This window comes from Heloderma suspectum, chromosome 3 (assembly GCF_057233095.1).
Source record: "Heloderma suspectum isolate Gila_16-S chromosome 3, 16-S_ref, whole genome shotgun sequence".
In the NCBI taxonomy this organism is placed as follows: Eukaryota; Metazoa; Chordata; class Lepidosauria; order Squamata; family Helodermatidae; genus Heloderma; species Heloderma suspectum.
The window spans coordinates 210,896,591-210,914,978 of NC_139460.1; the positions used below are offsets into that span (position 1 = coordinate 210,896,591).

The following is an 18,388-nucleotide window of genomic DNA, read 5'->3' on the forward strand; positions in this document are numbered from 1 at the left end:
CAGGAGCAAAAACGTAAAAGGCTGGAATACAACCTTAGTGGATAGAAAGAGTCGAAATCCATAAATGTGCGTCTTGTACTCCCAGTTTTGCCCAAGATCAACAGGTGAATTTGGAACCATCATTTAAGTTTGAATTTCTTCAGTATCCCCATCCATGACGTGACATTCCACAATGCTTTAAGAAATGCAGTTCAGAAGTGGTGGATAAGATCTCCTGAGTACTGTTACTGAGAAAGGTCAGATAAGATTCTGTACAGAAGAGAGTCTACAATTTAACACATCTCACAGTTGGGCAGACAGCTACTTATTGCAGTCTGAAGAAGTAAGTGAAAAGTGTTATAGCCTTCTAATTTTGTCCCAGAGCTCTTAAGTATTTTATTGAAGGCTGTTTCAGAGTTTTTATTTACTTGGCTACACTATAGAGACCCTTTTATTCAGGGAAGAGATGTATATACTCTATATGCAGGGGAAAACAAGAATAGATTTAAAAATCCAAAATCAGTTTTACTAGTGTACCTCTCAATTTAGGATGAAATCCTGTATCTGAGAGTACGCCCCATTTAACACAGTGGGACTTACTTCCAAGTAGACATGACAAGAGGCTGGACAGCCATCTGTCAGGGATGCTCTGACTTGGATTCCTGCTTTGAGCAGGGGGTTTTACTCAATTGTCTTGTAGGCCCCTTCCAACCCTACTCTTCTATGATTTCATTGTTCATCTCCAAGGTGGTGGACAGAAAAATAAGCAATAACATTTCCATCTCTTCAACAACAACAACAACAAAGTGACTGATATTACATTATAACATCATTGTAGAATTCATGTCCACTTTGCACATTATGGATTTACTTCCATGCCTGAAATTGAATGAAATACACAATTAGATTATTTACATGTAATGATCACAGAAATTTATGTTTCACTTCATATACACTAGAGTGCTACTTAGGTAGCTATTTATGTACATTGTGTGTATACAGAACAAAAAAAAACTTCTTTCTGTTAAGCAGACACAAATAGCTGTGTGCAGGGTCTGGATAATTTTTTACACACACATTTCTTCCATGTAAGAAATCCATAATATGTGGGGTGGCTCTTAGTATTCGGAAAGGCTCCAAAACATGTCTGCATCCCTGTTAATTCAAAAATCAAGATTAGGCATTTAGGGCACAATCTTATTGCGATAGGGGGCTATCTCCGAACTCGGAGGCGACCTCCTATCCAATGCAGGGCAGGAGAAAGACGGAGGGGATCATTCCCTCTGTGCTTCTCCTGCCCTGCATTTGCGGCTAGACAGCCAATTTCGGCTGTCTAGCCACGGGAAGGCAGAGTGGGAGAGGAGGCTGTCGGACAACACATAGGATGTGTCGTACTGGCATTTCCGCCTTCCCCAGCCTGGAACATCCCCCAGAATGCCCTGTTTTGGCTGCTCCACACTCCTCTGCGAGGCGCAGAGCGCGGGGCTGTTCTGCACTGCCTCGCAGGCAGCATGGAAGGGGAAGAAGGTCATTTCCTGAAAACCACATATCCTATGGCTATCTAGCCGCTCCTGACTAGCGGCCATAGGATTGCTCCTTTAATGACTGGACAGCTAAATATATGAGAGTTAGCTATGACAGGACCCAGCTCTAAGTTTCTGTTCCTCATAATACAACACATTAATTTTTTTTAGTCTTTTTTTAAAAAAGAGCTACATGAGCACACATGATATGCACCATTCTGTCACATGCTTAAAAGAAAACGTTGATAACCATGGCAAAACTGCCCTGGGCACTGGGCCAGAGGCAGTGTATTAGCGTGGGCTGTAGCCAACAGAGGTGCTGCCAGGTTTTAGAAGGCCCCCGGCAAAGTTTCTTCTGCCCACCCACCCCCATCGTGGTGGGCATTTTTTACATTACGTTTTTTTACGTTATGCAACATTTTTAACATTACGCTTTTCTTGAGCAGGAGGACTGTTCTTCTCGCTCCCTCCCTGCTGCCACTGCCTTGCTGTTGTGTGCTTTTGCCTCTTGTGAGGGGCTGGGCTTGTGTGCTGCACCCCTCCCCTGGCAGGCAATGCAGATAAGATGGCAGCAGCAACTACTGGCTATGGCGCCCTGGGAAATAAAACACTACACCAGCTGACTGCTAGGCTGCAGTTGCACACCATTTCAATATTAGTCATTTCCCCAGGGTTAGAGTGACAGCTAGTTCAGCCAATTGGATGTCACCTTTGCAGGGGGTAGGGGTAGGGCCAATGAGAGCACTGGAGCTATTTGCGTTGCCCTTATTTTCGCCGTAGTCTATGTAAATGTTTATGTAGACTACATGTGCCCAAATAAGGAATGCAAATGGCGGCGCCCATGCACGCCGCCATTTGTGTATACACTTTTTTTCCCCCCAAAGTCAGCCGTGATAGGCTACGTAAGGATTTATGTAGCCTATCACAGTGTTTTTTGAAAATCTAGCCGTGATAGGCTACGTAAATCTTTACGTAGCCTATCACGTTTGGTTTTTTTTTTTTTCCCCCATCTTGGAAATGGCGGCGGCGGCAGCCGGTCAGAAGACTGGCTGCCGCCACCACCGCTGCCGCCCCGCTGCCACCCTGCCGCCGAACCGCCACCGAACTGCCGCCGGGAGCCGCCGCCGCCAGGGACATTCAACAAAGGTAAATCCCATCCCGGGGGGGCGGGGGGCAGACCGTTTCTCCACCAATTTCGGGGGGCTGAATGCGTTGGCATTTGGCCTCCTGGAGATTCATGGAGAAATTCTCCGACATCCCTACTCTTAGCACACCACTTTGCTTGCACACAGAACTCACTGCTGCTGCTGCCTAAGGGCCACCATCTCTTTGGGAGTGGTCTGGGTTGCCACCAGCCCACAAGGCCTTGGACCCTTGCCCAGTGGTCCATGGCTAGCAGCACCACTGGTAGCCAACAGGCATCTGTGACAGCTACACATTATGAAACCCTCTTAATCTGGTTTGGCCAGAGCCCATGGTGGGTCAGAGCCTGTAAACCTGTGCAGTACAGCTTTACAATATTACCTGCAAGTCTACAGCTGATATGCATATCCCTGAAGAGTGTCAATGCCTCCAAAAATGATGGGTTCCATGTTCCACCCACCCCATTAATCACAGACTGCTCATCATGCACATTTAAGATGCAGGATCTGTTCATTAGCCTACCTATAATGATAATGGTAAGACCCCAGCAGAACTAGTAAGAGGCTGTTCTTAGCAGCAGCTACTGCAAAATCCTGAAGATGCCAGACAAGATTGTACTAAATTAGTAATATTTTATCACTCTCCCCACCCTGCTTATTTATTTATTTATTTATTTATTACATGTACTTCTCTTTGCAGAGGCAAGGTCTGACCTATGCTCCTAGAAAGGTGCTGGCATTACAAATGCCAGGGTTTTTTATTTGATCTGATTTATCTATTCCATTTAGATTCTTCCTTTATTCCAAAGAGCTCTAGGAAGCATACCCGATTCCCCTCCCCCTTTTATCCTCACAACAACCCTGCAAAGGAGGCTATGCTGAGAGAGAGAGTGACTGGCCAGAAATGTCTTCCGGTGTCAGGCAGGCTGATTCAGTATACCTGATACAGACTAAGGATGTACGAAAGTCACTTACCTTTTCGAAGGGTGACATTTGCGGTGGGGGGGAGGCGCTCCGTCCCTCCCCGCGAAATTCTCCCCGGCCGGCTCCGCTCTGTGGAGCTGCTGCGGAGCTGCTGGCCGGGGCCGCCCGCAGCCGGACATCCAGCCGCTGGGCAGCCTGCAGGGACACAAATTTCGGCAGCCGCAGCCATAGCCGCCGCCATTTGCATCCCTGTATTTTGCCGTGATAGGCTACATAAATATTTATCACAGCAAAAACAAAAACAAAAAACAGTGAACGCAAATGGCGGCGGCTATGGCAGCCGCCATTTGCATTCCTTTTTCTTTTTTTTGCCATAATAGCCTACGTAAATCTTTACGTAGGCTATCACGGCAAAAAAAAAAAGGGAACGCAAATGGTGGCCGCCATGGCCGCTGCCATTGGCATTCTCTTAGTTTTGCTGTGATAGGCTACGTAAATACTTACGTAGCCTATCACGGCTTCCGCAGGGATGCAAATGGAGTCCCTGTGTTAGCCGTGATAGGCTACTTAAGTATTTACGTAGCCTATCACGGCTATATGGAAGAAGCGAATGGCGGCCGCAGACACGGCCGCCATTCGCAATGCATCGCGGACGGCAGCAGGTATGTGCTCCGTTCCGGGCCCATTTCGCGGGGTGGGGGTGGGGGGGCTTCATTCCACCATGGATTTCGGGGGGCCGAATGCACTGGCATTTGGCATCACTGAGATCCGTGGCGGAATTCTCTGACATCCCTAATACTGACAAACCACACGGGCATGTTCCTAATGCCTACTGTGACAAAGGAGAGATCAGAGGATTATATATTGTTGCAGTGTCCTCCAACAGCCAAACTGAAGGGCTCTGCCAAACCAAACCTTTGAATCTTGAAGGAATTTTTCTTGCTCTGAATATCCAGGGGAGAAACCAGGGGAGTATCAGTTATCAATTAGTTCAACTTTATATAAGGTCTGTCATTGGTTTCTCCTACGTCACAAAAATATTTGAAAACATCAGTGGTGGGTGCAAACCTGCTGAATCGAGCCTTCTAAATGATAACACATCAGCTGTGTGGTAGAAAAGGATAACTGGATATTTTCTTAATATCTGCACTTCACTATGTAATCTGATGCATGTTTCCTCAAAAGTAAGCCCAAATGAGTTCAATGAGGCTTACTCCCAGGCATGGGTGTACAGTAGGGGTAGGCACCTATCCCTCTCATTTTTAAAAATTAACACATTTTCTTGCCAGCAGCTAGGATCACTGAGCTACACTGTAGAGCTCAGACATTCTTAGGAAATAGAGATGGCAGGTGGCTGCAGGCCAATGCATTCCTCTGCAGCACATCCAGCCACCAAGAAAAAGAAAAAAGGACTCCTTTCTGTGAAGGGGCCGAGGGGCTAAGACAGCAATGAGGGAGACTACGAAGGGCAGCACTAAGCCAGCTAGAGGGTCAGTGAAGCCAGCGGGAAGCCAGCTGGGAGCAACCTGGGGGGCTGGGGTGGGTTGTGTGCTTGTATATCTGAACAGGTGGGAGCTGGCTGAGAGAGAGAGGGAGGGAGAAAGGGTTTAGAGCAGGGGTGCAGAACCTCTTTCTGCCCAAAGGCCGAATTCTATTTCGGAGAAGTTTCTGTGAGCTGCATTCCCATGGTGGGTGGGGCTGAAAGGAAAAGGGGTGGAGCCAGAGGCAAAGGGGCAGAGCCAAAAAATACCAGCCTATTTTTGCTTAAAGCTCTTTCTGCCAGTAACCAGGGGTGTACGAAACCCACTTACCGTTCCGGTTGGGACCATCTGCGGTGGGGGGGAGGTGATCCATCCCTCCCCCTGGAATCCTGCCTGGCCGGCTCCACTCTGCGGCGAGTCTGCAGAGCCACCAGCCAGGCCCACCCGCAGCCGGACTTCCATCTGCTGCCGGGCTGTGGCTGCAAATGGCGTCCAGCGTAGGGAACGCCATTTGCGTCCCTGCTCTTGTTGGTGATAGGCTACGTAAATATTTACATAGCCTATCACCGACAAGAGCAGGGACGCAAATGGCGTCCCCTACGCTGGATGCCATTTGTGGCCAACGTCCGGGGCAGCGGATAGATGGCAGCAGCGGACAGACCCGGACCGGCCGGCAGCAGGTAGGGTCCGTCCGGGGAGGATTTCTGGGGGGGGGGGGTAGTCCATTCTGCCATGGACTCCAGGGGGCCGGATTCTTTAGAATCCAGCCTCAATGGAGTCCATGGCAGATTTCTCCACCATCCCTACCAGTAACTAAGCCTCAGAAGAAGCATTTCAACTTTTTAGAATTGGGAAAAAACTGAATCATAGAGTCATAGGGTTGGAAGGGGCCTACAAGACCACTGAGTCCAACCTGCTGCTCAGTGCAGGAAGCCTGATTCCTAGGGATGGCAGAGAATTCCTCCAAAGAACGGCACTTCCGTGGTGGATGTGGTGGATGCGGCGGCGGCGGCGGTTCCGGCGGCTGCAGCAGCGGCTCAGGCGGCGGCAGTGGCTCCAGCACCTGGTCTCCTGCCTGGCCACAGCCAGTCTGCTGCCACCGCCATTGCCATCCTTGCAGCTGTGATAGGCTACGTAAGAATTTACGTAGCCTATCACGGCTAACCCCCCCCCCCAAAAAAAACCAGCATACGCAAATGGCAGCGGCTACGGTTGCCACCATTTGTGTTCCCTATTTTTCGCTGATTTATCTTATGTAAATATTTACGTAAGATAAAACACCAAAAAAAACGGGAACGCAAATAGCGTAGTGGGTGCTATTTGCATTCCTTTATTTTTCACCGTTCTAGCCTACGTAAATATTTACGTAAGATAAATCGGCGAAAAATAGGGAACGCAAATGATGGCTGCCGTAGCCGCCGCCATTTGCATATGCTGAGTTTTTTTGGGGGGTAGCCATGGTAGGCTATGTAAATTCTTACGTAGCCTATCACAGCTGCCTGGCTGGACACAAATAGCGGCCGCTACGACGGCCGCCATTTGCATTTGCAACAGCCCGTCCACGGCCGGAAATCCGGCTGTGGATGGCCCTGGCTGGCTAGTCCGTGACCTGGCCATGGAGCGGAGCCAGCCGTCGAGGATTCCAGGGGGGAGGACCGGATCGCCTCCCCCCCATCCCCCCCACCACGAAAGATTACACGAAAAGGTAAATGAGTTTCGTACATCCCTACTGATTCCCAGGCGGTCTCCCATCCAAGTACTAACCAGGACTGACCCTGCTTAACTGCCGAGATCAGACGAGATTGGGTGCATCCAGCCCTTCACAAAAGCCAGAAAATCTCCAAATGATCGGTGGTTGGGGAAAACAGGGTGGGGCCAGGGCAAGAGGGCATGGCCATCTGGGAAACCCTGGAGGGCCAGATTGGGATCCCAGGTGGGCTGGATTTGGCCCCCAGGCCTGAGGTTCTGCACCCCTGGTTTAGGGGGATTTTGAAGGCATCCTGCAAAAGAGTGAATGTAGTTTTCATGTGATTGCAGTGAGGAGGAGAAGGGGGTGCATGTGTGTATATGTACATGTATGTCTGCATGTACGATGGATACAAAGGGTGCTGGAAGGGGGACAGCATCTATGGGTGGCGATCCAGAGCTTTTTTACGTGAGGGTTTTAACCCGCCACTTTACCAAGGCTTCTGCTTCTGATTTATGCATGGTTTTTTTTCAGTGGGTTTTCTTTCTTTGCCTTTCTATATGTTCCATTGCATAACCACTAGGTGACACTGTGGTATAGCAGAACTGAGGGTTTCATGCTGCCATTCAGGATATGCCAGACCTTCCCCATTAGAAAAGAAAACCTCCTCTGATATTGGCTGCAAAACACAAGAGACGCCCCACAGATGACAATGTCATGTAAAGCACCCGCGAACTACCATGAGAGAAAACTCATGACCACACAATAAATGCCTCATGCGAAAAGGTGCCCACTGAGAGGGAAAAGAGACGGGGAATGAACTGGCTGACAGAAGAAGCGGGGAAGAGAAAAAGAGTTTGCCTTCTATGAAATAGGTTTCTGTTGGTGCTCTGGGTTACAAGGAGTTGTTTAGTGTCTTAGGGATTGCTGTAGAAGATTAGAGTCTCACAGTTGTGGGTTGCAAATTTCCCATATTTTGGCTGCCATTAAATTACATAAACTAGCAATATAAAGTAAAGTTTGAAGTCTAAGATTTAAAGGTTCTTAAAGTAATCCCCAAGAGTTGCTGTTCTTCCATAATTACACTGGAAATGGATCCTTTAAAAAAATGTTTGCATTCATGTCCTGTGTTGATAATAGTCTAGCTCAAAACCCCTAGTTTAAAGAGGCTATTAGAAAAATGTCAGGACTGTGTAGTGTAGGGGATACAGCAGTGTAGGGTTAGATTTGGTCTAGGGAGAACTAGACTCAAATCCCTGATCAGCAATGAAGCTCATAGGGTGACCTTGCACTATTCACTACCATTCTCTCTCTCTCTCTCTCTCTCTCTCTCACACACACACACACACACACAACGTAACTATACCTCACAAAGTTGTTGTGAGCATATAATGGGATCATTTTCAGCTATGCCACCCTGAAGTCCTTAGAGCAGGGGTTCCCAGTTTGTTTGGATCAGTGGACACATTTGGAATTTTGAGAGACTGTTGTAGGTACTCTCACAAAATGGCTGCCACGGGGGGTTTGCTCATGCATAATATGGCAGCCATGTGGGGCATGACTGGGCACAAAACATTCATTTCCCTGAAGGCATACCGGTGAAACTAAAAGAAAAGTAACCTGCCCAAGAACATAAGGAGTTCTTACTTTAAAAGAAAAGTAACTTGCCCAAGAGCAAAGGTGGAGTCTGAGCTCCAAAACACAAAACTGCTCTTTTTGAATCCAAAAAAAAATTATTCTGGAGGGCAGCCTTTCACTTTGCAGCATGCCAGCCTCCTGGGTTTTTATTAATTTGATGTCTTTAAACATAAAATAAAAATCAGACGAGGCAGGGAGTCTGGCAGGCACCAAAACAGGCGTGTGAGGGGATACATGCCCACAGGCACCACACTGGAGACCCAAGCCTTAGAAAATAGGTGGGATATGAATGAGATAGATATAGATAGATCGATAAACAGATACATTGACAGATATAATTTGCTCCCACTCATTCAACGTCTGCCCTCAAGGATCCCATTTCAATAAATGGTTTGTTTTTGTCAAAAAGTTTACTACTTTCCCTGTGTTTTACTGATATTTTGCGTTCTGGTAAATCAGGCAAAGAAGGAAAAGTCAGAGGAAAGCAGGAATAATTCTGAGTAAAAAAAGTACCTTGTTTTACCACAGGAAAATATTTGTACTTTTCCTAGATCTGCTGCCCAGCATTTCTCTGTAGCAGTTTCAGGGCAGGGGGCGGGGGGTGAATCCTCATGTGAATTTTCAGGTGAATCCTCATGTAAATTTTTACCACAATCTACTTTAGTGAGGGTTTAACCTGAGAAATCAGATCTCACTTAGCTGTATCAACAACATAACATCTGCCTTGCAACAGCAACATTACAAAAGGTTGGAATAAAGATAGAAGGTAAGAATTCCCCAGGCAAAAATAAAAACATGTAAAAACACGGAGGTAGATGTTATAAAATATTGGCCCATCTGGGGGGGGGGGGGAGTGAAAGGCAGGAAAAAGAATACTGAGGACAATTGTTAAATGCCTTCTCTGAAGAGTTATTTGTAGTAATAAAATCACCTATCCTTTACAGGTTTAACCAAATAATTAAAATACTTGATGGTCTTAATTGTGTACTGTCTTGAGAGAGATTACCCACTGGACGGTGGAACTCCTAATCTTACTGAAATATTATTTGGCTTCCATTAAAATTCCTCAGATGTTCTGTCCACATACACAAAGGTACGTGCATGTGTATTTAAAACGTCCAAAACAAAATTGCCTGGCCCAACATCTGTTTGTTTGTTTATTTATTTATTTATTTATTGCATTTATACCCCGCCTTTTTTCCTCTTGCAAGGAACCCAAGGCAGCTTACATTATCCTCCTCCTCTCCATTTTATCCTCACAACAACAACCCTGTGAGGTGGGATTACTTTCAAGGCTTGTGCAGGGGTTGCTTTCAATGAATTGTTTCAAGTTTCAAACTGTTTAGGATTTGAAGCAACAACAAGAATAAGCTGTGAAGCGAAATGACCCAATCATTGCGGTTTATATTAAATGTGTTTGCGTGTATATGAGAAAGGGGGGTTATTGGTTCTAATTCCACCCCCCAAGAAACCTTACAACCTGGTGGAAAAATACTGTATCTTACCTGCACCAAATAACCTGGGATACACTGAAAGGAAGAATTGGAGGTCACTGAAAACTAGCTGTGCATGGCTTCTCCTACAGGAAACAGGAGTTACAACACTGGTAAATAATGTGTATTCAGATTTAGTTTGTGATCATTCTTTTTTTCTTTTTTCTTTAAACATAGAGCCTTTCCCTTTTTCCAGGGTGGAACAGATCTGCATCCTCGTCCCTTAATTTCATATTGGGGCCTCCATTCCACATGTGAAGCATCAGACTAAATGGGGGACTACCAAATGAAGGCCATCAGTGTTTGCCAACAATTAAGACTGTTTCATACAGGCATGCCCATTGCTTGATGACTGCAGAACTTGGTGGTGATTAGGGACGTATGGATTGTGTAAAATCTGTTCCGTCTGAATTTCACAGGTGGTCAAGTGCCTTTCGTTGCATCATCTGCCCATCAACGGAATTGGATTTTTGTTTAGTTTCCAAATTTGTGACAATTCACATTTGCACAAATGCAAATTTGTGCAAATTTGCACAAGCAAAAATGAGCAGATTCCCACAGAATGCACAGATCTCACCAAAATGTCTTAATATTCATCTTTGTAAGCCACTCTGAGAGCCTTTTTCAGCTGAAGAGTGGGGTAAAAAGACCCCCAAATAAAATAAATAAAGTGTGCACTTATTTTCACACTTTAGCCTATGGGGGAAATTTTTGGCACATTTTTGGCCATGGGGGGGGCGTATTTTTGTATGATGACAAAATTTGCACAAAATTCCCAAAGGTTAGAAAAATGATCCACAAGTCTGCAGAATCCACCCAACAGGGGGAAAGCCACCCCACTGCAGAATCCGCAGGTCAGATCCATAAAAATCCAAACTCATTCGATTCCTTTGCAGATTTCTCTGACATCCTAGATCTGCATGTGTGAATGGACCATCACAGATCAAACATCCCCGTCAGATCTTTTGTGCTGCCTCAAACATAATGGTTTTCAACTGAGTCAGTTCACATATTTTGCTGCAAATCATCAAGTGCCGACGAGTACTTACGCTATGTGCATGCAGGTGCGAAGAGGCCCAGAGATGAGCTCCCAATTTTGCAGCCCATCCCTCCAGCCTTATCTGTCTTGGAGTCCCCTAGGAAACTGCAGGTGATGTGCAGCTGCAAAAGAGGGTGCTCATGGCTGCACATTCCAATCTCCAGATTTCAGAAGAGGATGCACAGAAACGCGCATCTTTCCATGTGTTTCTCACATGCAGTGGGAGGCATCAGAGAAGATGGAAGAACTGCATTTTGTAGTGCAGTTGGCTATTTCCCCTGAGGTCTTCCAAATCAGGCCACAAGATAGAACTTGGGTGTTGCAGAGAACCCCATCCCCATTGTCATCTGCACCACTGGCAGGGTGTACAGAGAGGAGCATGACATTGGCAAACCCACACCTAGGATGGGCAAGCATCCTCTTTTACACTTTTAAGTGTCCTCTTTTAGACAGTCCTCTAACTGCAGGGCTGTCAGAGGACTCTCCTCTATCCAAAGGGCTGCCCTATCCAATTCCAGTTTAAAGATTAAAAAAGCATAAAAACTGTTGTCCATCAGCAGTGAGCACCTGGGCAGCAGGCTGAACAGGCAGGCACACAAGTCATCTGGTCACAGTCCTTTTGCACTATGGTGATATCTACCGTAGTTGTATTTAAATTGTAATAATTCTTTCTAAATTTGCATTTCTATGTATAAATTAGCACAACAGCATTTTATGCAAATTTGTGTGATGTTCTGTCCTGTTTTGGTGATGCACCTCCTCTCTCCCTCTCATTCTCTCTCTCTTTTTTCCTGGCAGTTCATAAGTGGCCACCCTATCTGTGTCTCCCAACTGCATACATCTGGGGAAAGGTGGCCACAAAAAGGGTGCGAAAGAGAGGCACACTACATCCTTGCACTAACTACAGTTCAGATAATATTATTTATTTTAAGTCATTCATATCCTGCCTTTCTGTAAAGATCTCAAGGCAGCATCTGACAATATTACACAAACAAACATACAAAAAGAAAACAGCATACTGAGCATACCCAAAGGCAACGTTAATCTAAATCAGCATTAAAACAGTAGCAATTGAGCCCCTCTTGAGCTTCCCACTAAAAGAGATGGATCTTAGCTGTCCTGCCAGAACGGGGCTAGCTGTCACATACACACGCCTGCCATATTCCGACTGGCGGGGGTGGACCCAGAGCAAAGCTTCAGAAGTAGATCTCTAAGGTTGGGGGAGGTTCATGTGAGGGTTCTGTACCCCCAGAGGGGAGGGGAGGCAGTGACCATTCATTGTCATACACTAGTTTGCACACCATCCACTAGGGATGTGTGAATCAGCAATACTCAGGCTTGCTACAGTTCTCCAAATTCAGTCTCAAAGCTCATTAGACTTGACTCCGTATCAGATTGCAAGGTTTGGAGTTTTTCTTTTCACATGAAAATCCATGTTTATTTTTGTGCAGATTTTTCCAAATGTATGCATCAGTTGTGCACATCTTTGAAATGTATGCATTCTTCTCCCATGTATTAAAGCATATTTGTGCATATTTTTCAAAAGTACACATTTTTTCATGCGCATTTTTCAAATGTATGCATGCTGTCGAACGCATTGGGGGTGGGGGGTTTGCAAATCACACTGGAAGCTCAAAAATGTGCAGACTTTGACCATAGATTGTGCATGAGTGTGTGCGCGGTCTGGAAGGTGAAAACTGGGTCAACCCTGATTAAAAAATGAACTGAAATGAATGTCTCATACATCCGTAGTGTCCACAACTAAAAAGAAGTTGACTGCAGTGGTAACAGAGCTCTTAACTTCTCCTGCCAGATTACTCAGAGATCTCACCATCTGTATACCTATGGTAATAACAAGGATTAGTATGTTTACATGACAAAGCAATGCCAGCAGTGTTCAGTTACATTCACTGTATATACACAAGATCGTGCACGCGCACGCTTTTCACACCTAACTGAAATGTGACATGCATGCTTTATGTTAGGTAAAAGTCCAAGCAGCAGATGTGGGGCTTAAAAGGCTTTGTTAAATTACCCAAAAGAAAAAAGAGGGATTGGGGTGGGGGGAAGAAAATAGCTAAAAGCCTAGGGAAATTTGCAGCCATTCCACTAGTGTACACTGAGGCTGACCAGTCTGCTCTGATTTAGTCACCCAGAACAATCACTCGTTTCCCAGCACAGAGCTTACTCCTTTTCAAGGTTTAAAAGGGGAGAGAGAAAAAAAGGAAGAAGGCATTTCTGCACATGCCCATAATATTCTTCGCCACTGGGGGCAGCTTTACATAAGACTGCATTCAGGGAAACCAAAGCAACAGTCGGAGAAGCTTGCAGAATGACAGCACGCAGAAGTGAACAGTGCTTGTTCATTGTACAGGGTCATCCTGGCTTCTGTGCTCCAACGCAGCTTCCTTAGCCGGATCGGGGGTGCTAACCATGAGAACGGCTGCCCAGTGGAATACAGACGGGTGAATTCAGACAGCTGAGCATCACTTGGAGGAATCTATCATGCTTTGCCCAGGGAGATTTTAAAGAAGCCAGTTTCTAAATGTAAAGATGCAAAAACACACCATCCATGAAGATCCTATTACCTAGGAAGAACTTGACATTCTGCTGCAACGGCTGTGTCGGGATTTATTTATTCTTGGGGTGTTCTGCACGGCTGGCAAAGAATAATGTTCCAAAATCGGTCCATCTCCCAAGGGGTCCAATTTTTCTTCCTGGGTGTCAGCAAGCCCTGACTCACCACAGAGCAGCTGACAGGGGCTGTCATGCTTCTAGCACCCTAAGCAAAAGCAAAAGACCTAAGGACGGCCTTTGAAAACACAAAGGATGGGTATGTTTTCCATTTTACTTGTTCACAGTTACCCTACAGCACTCCCTGCACTGATTCTGTATTAATTACTTTATAGATTTGCCTCTGCTCAAGCCACGACTAGAGTTAAATATCTGGGAGATTCTATTTGACTGTGTCTAGCTTGTCTGTGTGATTTCTTTTTCCTTATTAAAATTTGTTATTAAAATGTGGTGGTGGTGGTGGTGGTGGTGGTGTGTGTGCTTGTGGGGGGGGGGATAAAACAGGTTGCAAAGAAGTTGTTCTCCTGGGGGTTTCTTATGCATTTAAGTAGCAGCACTGAGCATGATTGAAATAAATCTGGACTGGTTTTTTGGGGGGATAACTTTTCTAAGTTATTTTTATTTCCAGGTTTCAATGTATTTAGGCTACTGAGCGGATCAGCTGTAGCCCTGGTAATAGCCCCTACTGTATTACTGACAATGCTTTCGTCTGCTGAACGAGGATGCCCTAAGGGCTGTAGGTGTGAAGGCAAAATGGTATATTGCGAGTCCCAGAAATTACAGGAGATACCTTCAAGTATATCAGCTGGTTGTTTAGGTTTGTCCCTTCGATATAACAGCCTCCAGAAGCTAAAATACAATCAATTTAAAGGTCTAAATCAACTCACCTGGCTCTATCTAGACCATAACCACATCAGCAATATTGATGAAAATGCTTTCAATGGAATACGCAGGCTAAAGGAGTTGATTCTGAGTTCCAACAGAATTGCCTTTTTTCTTAATAACACCTTCAGACCAGTGACAAATCTCCGGAACTTGGATCTGTCATATAATCAGCTGCAGTCTCTGGGGTCTGAACAATTCAGGGGCTTAAGGAAGCTGCTGAGTTTACATTTACGGTCCAATTCCCTGAGAACAATCCCTGTCCGAATTTTCCAGGACTGTAGGAACCTCGAACTCTTAGACCTGGGCTACAACAGGATCCGAAGCTTAGCCAGGAATGTCTTTGCCGGCATGATCAGGCTGAAAGAGCTTCACCTGGAGCACAACCAATTTTCTAAGCTTAACTTGGCACTTTTTCCAAGGCTCATCAGCCTCCAGAACCTTTATTTGCAGTGGAATAAAATCAGTGTTATAGGACAAACCATGTCCTGGACTTGGAGCTCCTTACAAAGGCTTGATTTATCTGGCAATGAAATAGAAGCTTTCAGTGGCCCTAGCGTTTTCCAGTGTGTGCCCAATTTGCAGCGCCTCAACCTGGATTCCAACAAGCTCACGTTTATTGGTCAAGAGATTTTGGATTCTTGGATATCTCTCAATGACATCAGCCTTGCTGGGAATATATGGGAATGCAGCAGAAACATTTGCTCCCTGGTAAACTGGCTCAAAAGTTTCAAAGGTCTGAGGGAAAATACAATTATCTGTGCCAGCCCCAAAGAGCTGCAAGGGGTGAACGTTATTGATGCAGTGAAAAATTTCAGCATATGTGGCAAAAGTACTACAGAGAGGTTTGAATTGCCACGGGCTCTCCCAAAGCCAACCTTTAAACCCAAAGTCCTCAGGCCTAAGCATGACAGCAAACCACCTCCGCCCCCCACTGTTGGGGCCACCGAAGTCAGCACAGAGCCTGAGCATGACACAGAACACATCTCTTTCCACAAAATCATTGCCGGGAGCGTGGCCCTTTTCTTGTCTGTGCTCGTGATCCTGCTGGTGATCTACGTGTCGTGGAAGCGTTACCCTGCCAGCATGAAGCAGCTGCAGCAGCGCTCTCTCATGCGACGGCACAGGAAAAAGAAACGGCAGTCGCTGAAGCAGATGACTCCATCCACGCAGGAGTTTTATGTCGACTATAAGCCAACTAACACCGAGACCAGCGAGATGCTGCTGAATGGGACAGGACCCTGTACATACAGCAAGGCAGGCTCCAGGGAATGTGAGGTATGAACCATTGCAATATATACATATATACAAAACAGAGAGAATTCTTAAAAAGCTGGGTCTTTGTCGAACTCTGATAACTGTGATGAAGGAAATGTTGCTCTTTTGCTTTTCTGGCACAAACACTTCCATATCACATCTTGTCACATGCTCATATGCTGGCCTTATCCTTCCTTCTCCTTAGAAAAACAACCACACTTCCCTCCATAAATCCATTGAAACTAAAAAGAGTGCAAAAGAGGGTGAAGCTCAAGCTCAGGTTTTACACAGCCTTCCCCAACCTGGCGCCCTATGGATGGGTTTGACTACAACTCCCATCATCCCCACCCCACACTGGATAATGGGAGTTGTAGTCCAACACATCCATAGGGTGCCACGTTGGGGAGGGCTGCAGTACAGCCTCTATATTGATTTCATTTCCTTTTCTCCCCCCCCCCCGGTAGAAAACTTCATGCATAGCAAACATGATGTATGTGCAGCGTTATTTTTAAAAAACAAAAACACGTGTTATGTAGACTGTTTTACATAAGAGCTGCTTTTATATAGACAAATAATGATGGGCGGGGGGAACAGCACCATTTTTTTAAATGCTGAAATTCACTCCATGATTCAAGGGCGCCCTATAGCAGCCAGGTGTGCTGTAGTAGCTTCATAAACATTCTAGGACTTGCTTCTACATGGTGCAGGAACAACCCTGTGAGAATGCTTGATTTCTGCTGAGTGCAAGGCATGCTCAAAAGCCAGTAGTTTTAAAGCAACATCCGGAACTACTGGGGGTGGGGGCAGCTGGCAGGTGAATCACTTGGCTAAATGAAGGGGGGCTGGAATCGTACCTTTTATACAGGAATAAAAGGACAGCTAGCAGAACAGAATGGGGTTTACTGAACTGTGTTCTAATAGTTTGTTGAGTTGATAACTCTCAAATGAAACCTGTTCATGTGCTTTCATATACAAGATGCTAGTGTTTCTCCCTCCTCACAGCCAGTTGCCTTTCAGAAAGTAGTCAAAAGGCATTCATTAAACAAGGAGACCAAATTCCTTCTTGATGCAATTAGAGTTGCTGAAATGTACAGTTACAAAGGCAAAACCACTTCCTGCACACATTTGCTTGGGTGCTTGATTAGAAATCCTGTTTTCAACAGTGTCAAAGGCATTAACGTGATGGACGATGGGGCCGTTAAATCTGACATTTTTCTTCTGTCAAAAAATGCTACATTATGCTGGGTAGTGTTTCATGATGCAATTTGCCACTTTAGGTGTTTAGGATGCTGAAGGAGCTACATTTTAAATACAGCACAGCAACTAGGGAAAGCTTGCAATGAAAACTGGATACTTGCCCAGCCTAAGGGAAAGCACATCCGAAGGATTCTCTTTTAGGAAAAGTCAACAGATCAATGGGTGGGGAGGGGGGGGGAGGGAATCAATCGTCTTTTTAGAACATTGCTGAGTGACATTTTAGCTATTCATTTATTTCTTTATAGACTGCATCATGATGATAGATGTTTGTGACTGAGAGCACCCACTTCCAATGTCAAAACAAAAGGTGATTAATTGAAACTCCTCTTGATATTTTATAATAAATTAAAACCAAAGACTCCTTTAGGGAAATAGCTCTTTTTCCTCAGTCTTCAGATACAAACAGGACCATGTTTATAAAAGCTGGCAAAGAATTTCACCACCTCTGTTGCATAACTTGATTTGGCTTTGTACACTGCCCATCTCTGACCACTTGGGAGAGAATTTTTCTATAAAGCAGTTGCACTGCAGTAATCTAGAAAAAAAGCATCCGTGTTCTGGTGTTTTGTTGGGGGGGGGGGGTCTGTCATTTTTTGCTTTTTTGCTTTCTGGGAAAAAATGATGAAAGAAACTCACCTTGAACTATTCAAGAGGTATGATGCACTGAGCACCACGGATGTACTTATGTTGATTTGGGGGTAATAAACCTGCATTCTGCTTTTTATGGGAATATAAGCAGAAAGAATGTGGAAGACTGCTTTATAATTTTACTGGTGTGAAACTAGTATCATGTATTTGTTGAAAGCCAAGAGTCAAAGATTTCAACCTAATTAACAATGCAAGCATATGGTGCATTTTCCACAGCAGATGTAATTTTTTCTGAGCACATATCCTTCTTGAGATGCATATAGGATAGCTGTAAAAGTGAATATATCTGATTCCATCAGATGATGAACATTATATCTGATAATTAATATCTGGACTGAAGACCTTGACTTGCTCTAAGTGTAAAGGTGTTTATGTACTCTTTCTGAATTGGTGGCAATGCCAGTGGCCATGCATATACAAAATGTAAAAAATTAACACTAAGTATTATGACACTGAAAATGTTTTGCTAGCCTTTGACTCTTAGAACAAAATTTGCATTGAGCATATATTTCATTTTTCTAACCAGGGACTTCAAATGTGATGCCAATTAGGTTGCAAATATTGTGAGTGACTTTAAATATAGGCATATATCTTTGTTTCTGACCAGACCTGAAGGAAATGCTACATGGAGCTTAGCTTATGCTCCACTATGCAGAAATCACTGGCTACAATAATGTGCTATAGCATTTTAGAATTCAGTGATGAAGTGGGAGTGGGGGATGCAGAAAAGGAAACCAGTGAGAACCCTAATGTCAAATGCCAAATAGTTGAACTATTAATAATCTTTCATCACAATGAGGCAGAATAAACTTGTGAAAAATAACGCCCAGACCTTTAAAAAGGCAATTAACTCTATTTTCATCA

At 45.0% G+C, this 18,388-nt stretch overlaps 2 protein-coding genes across 2 annotated transcripts in view; one reads left to right on the top strand and one right to left on the bottom strand.

Annotated features, from left to right (window-relative positions):
- The window catches only part of CTNNA3 (catenin alpha 3), a 1,165,030-nt gene that overhangs the window by 698,910 nt on the left and 447,732 nt on the right, over positions 1-18,388 (bottom strand). The window lies entirely within an intron of this gene.
- The window catches only part of LRRTM3 (leucine rich repeat transmembrane neuronal 3), a 175,846-nt gene continuing 171,529 nt past the window's right edge, over positions 14,072-18,388 (top strand). The window contains exon 1 of the mRNA XM_084841888.1: positions 14,072-15,640. Coding sequence (XP_084698014.1) covers positions 14,180-15,640 — 1,461 coding nt within the window. The 5' untranslated portion in view covers positions 14,072-14,179. The remainder of the gene's footprint in view (positions 15,641-18,388) is intronic.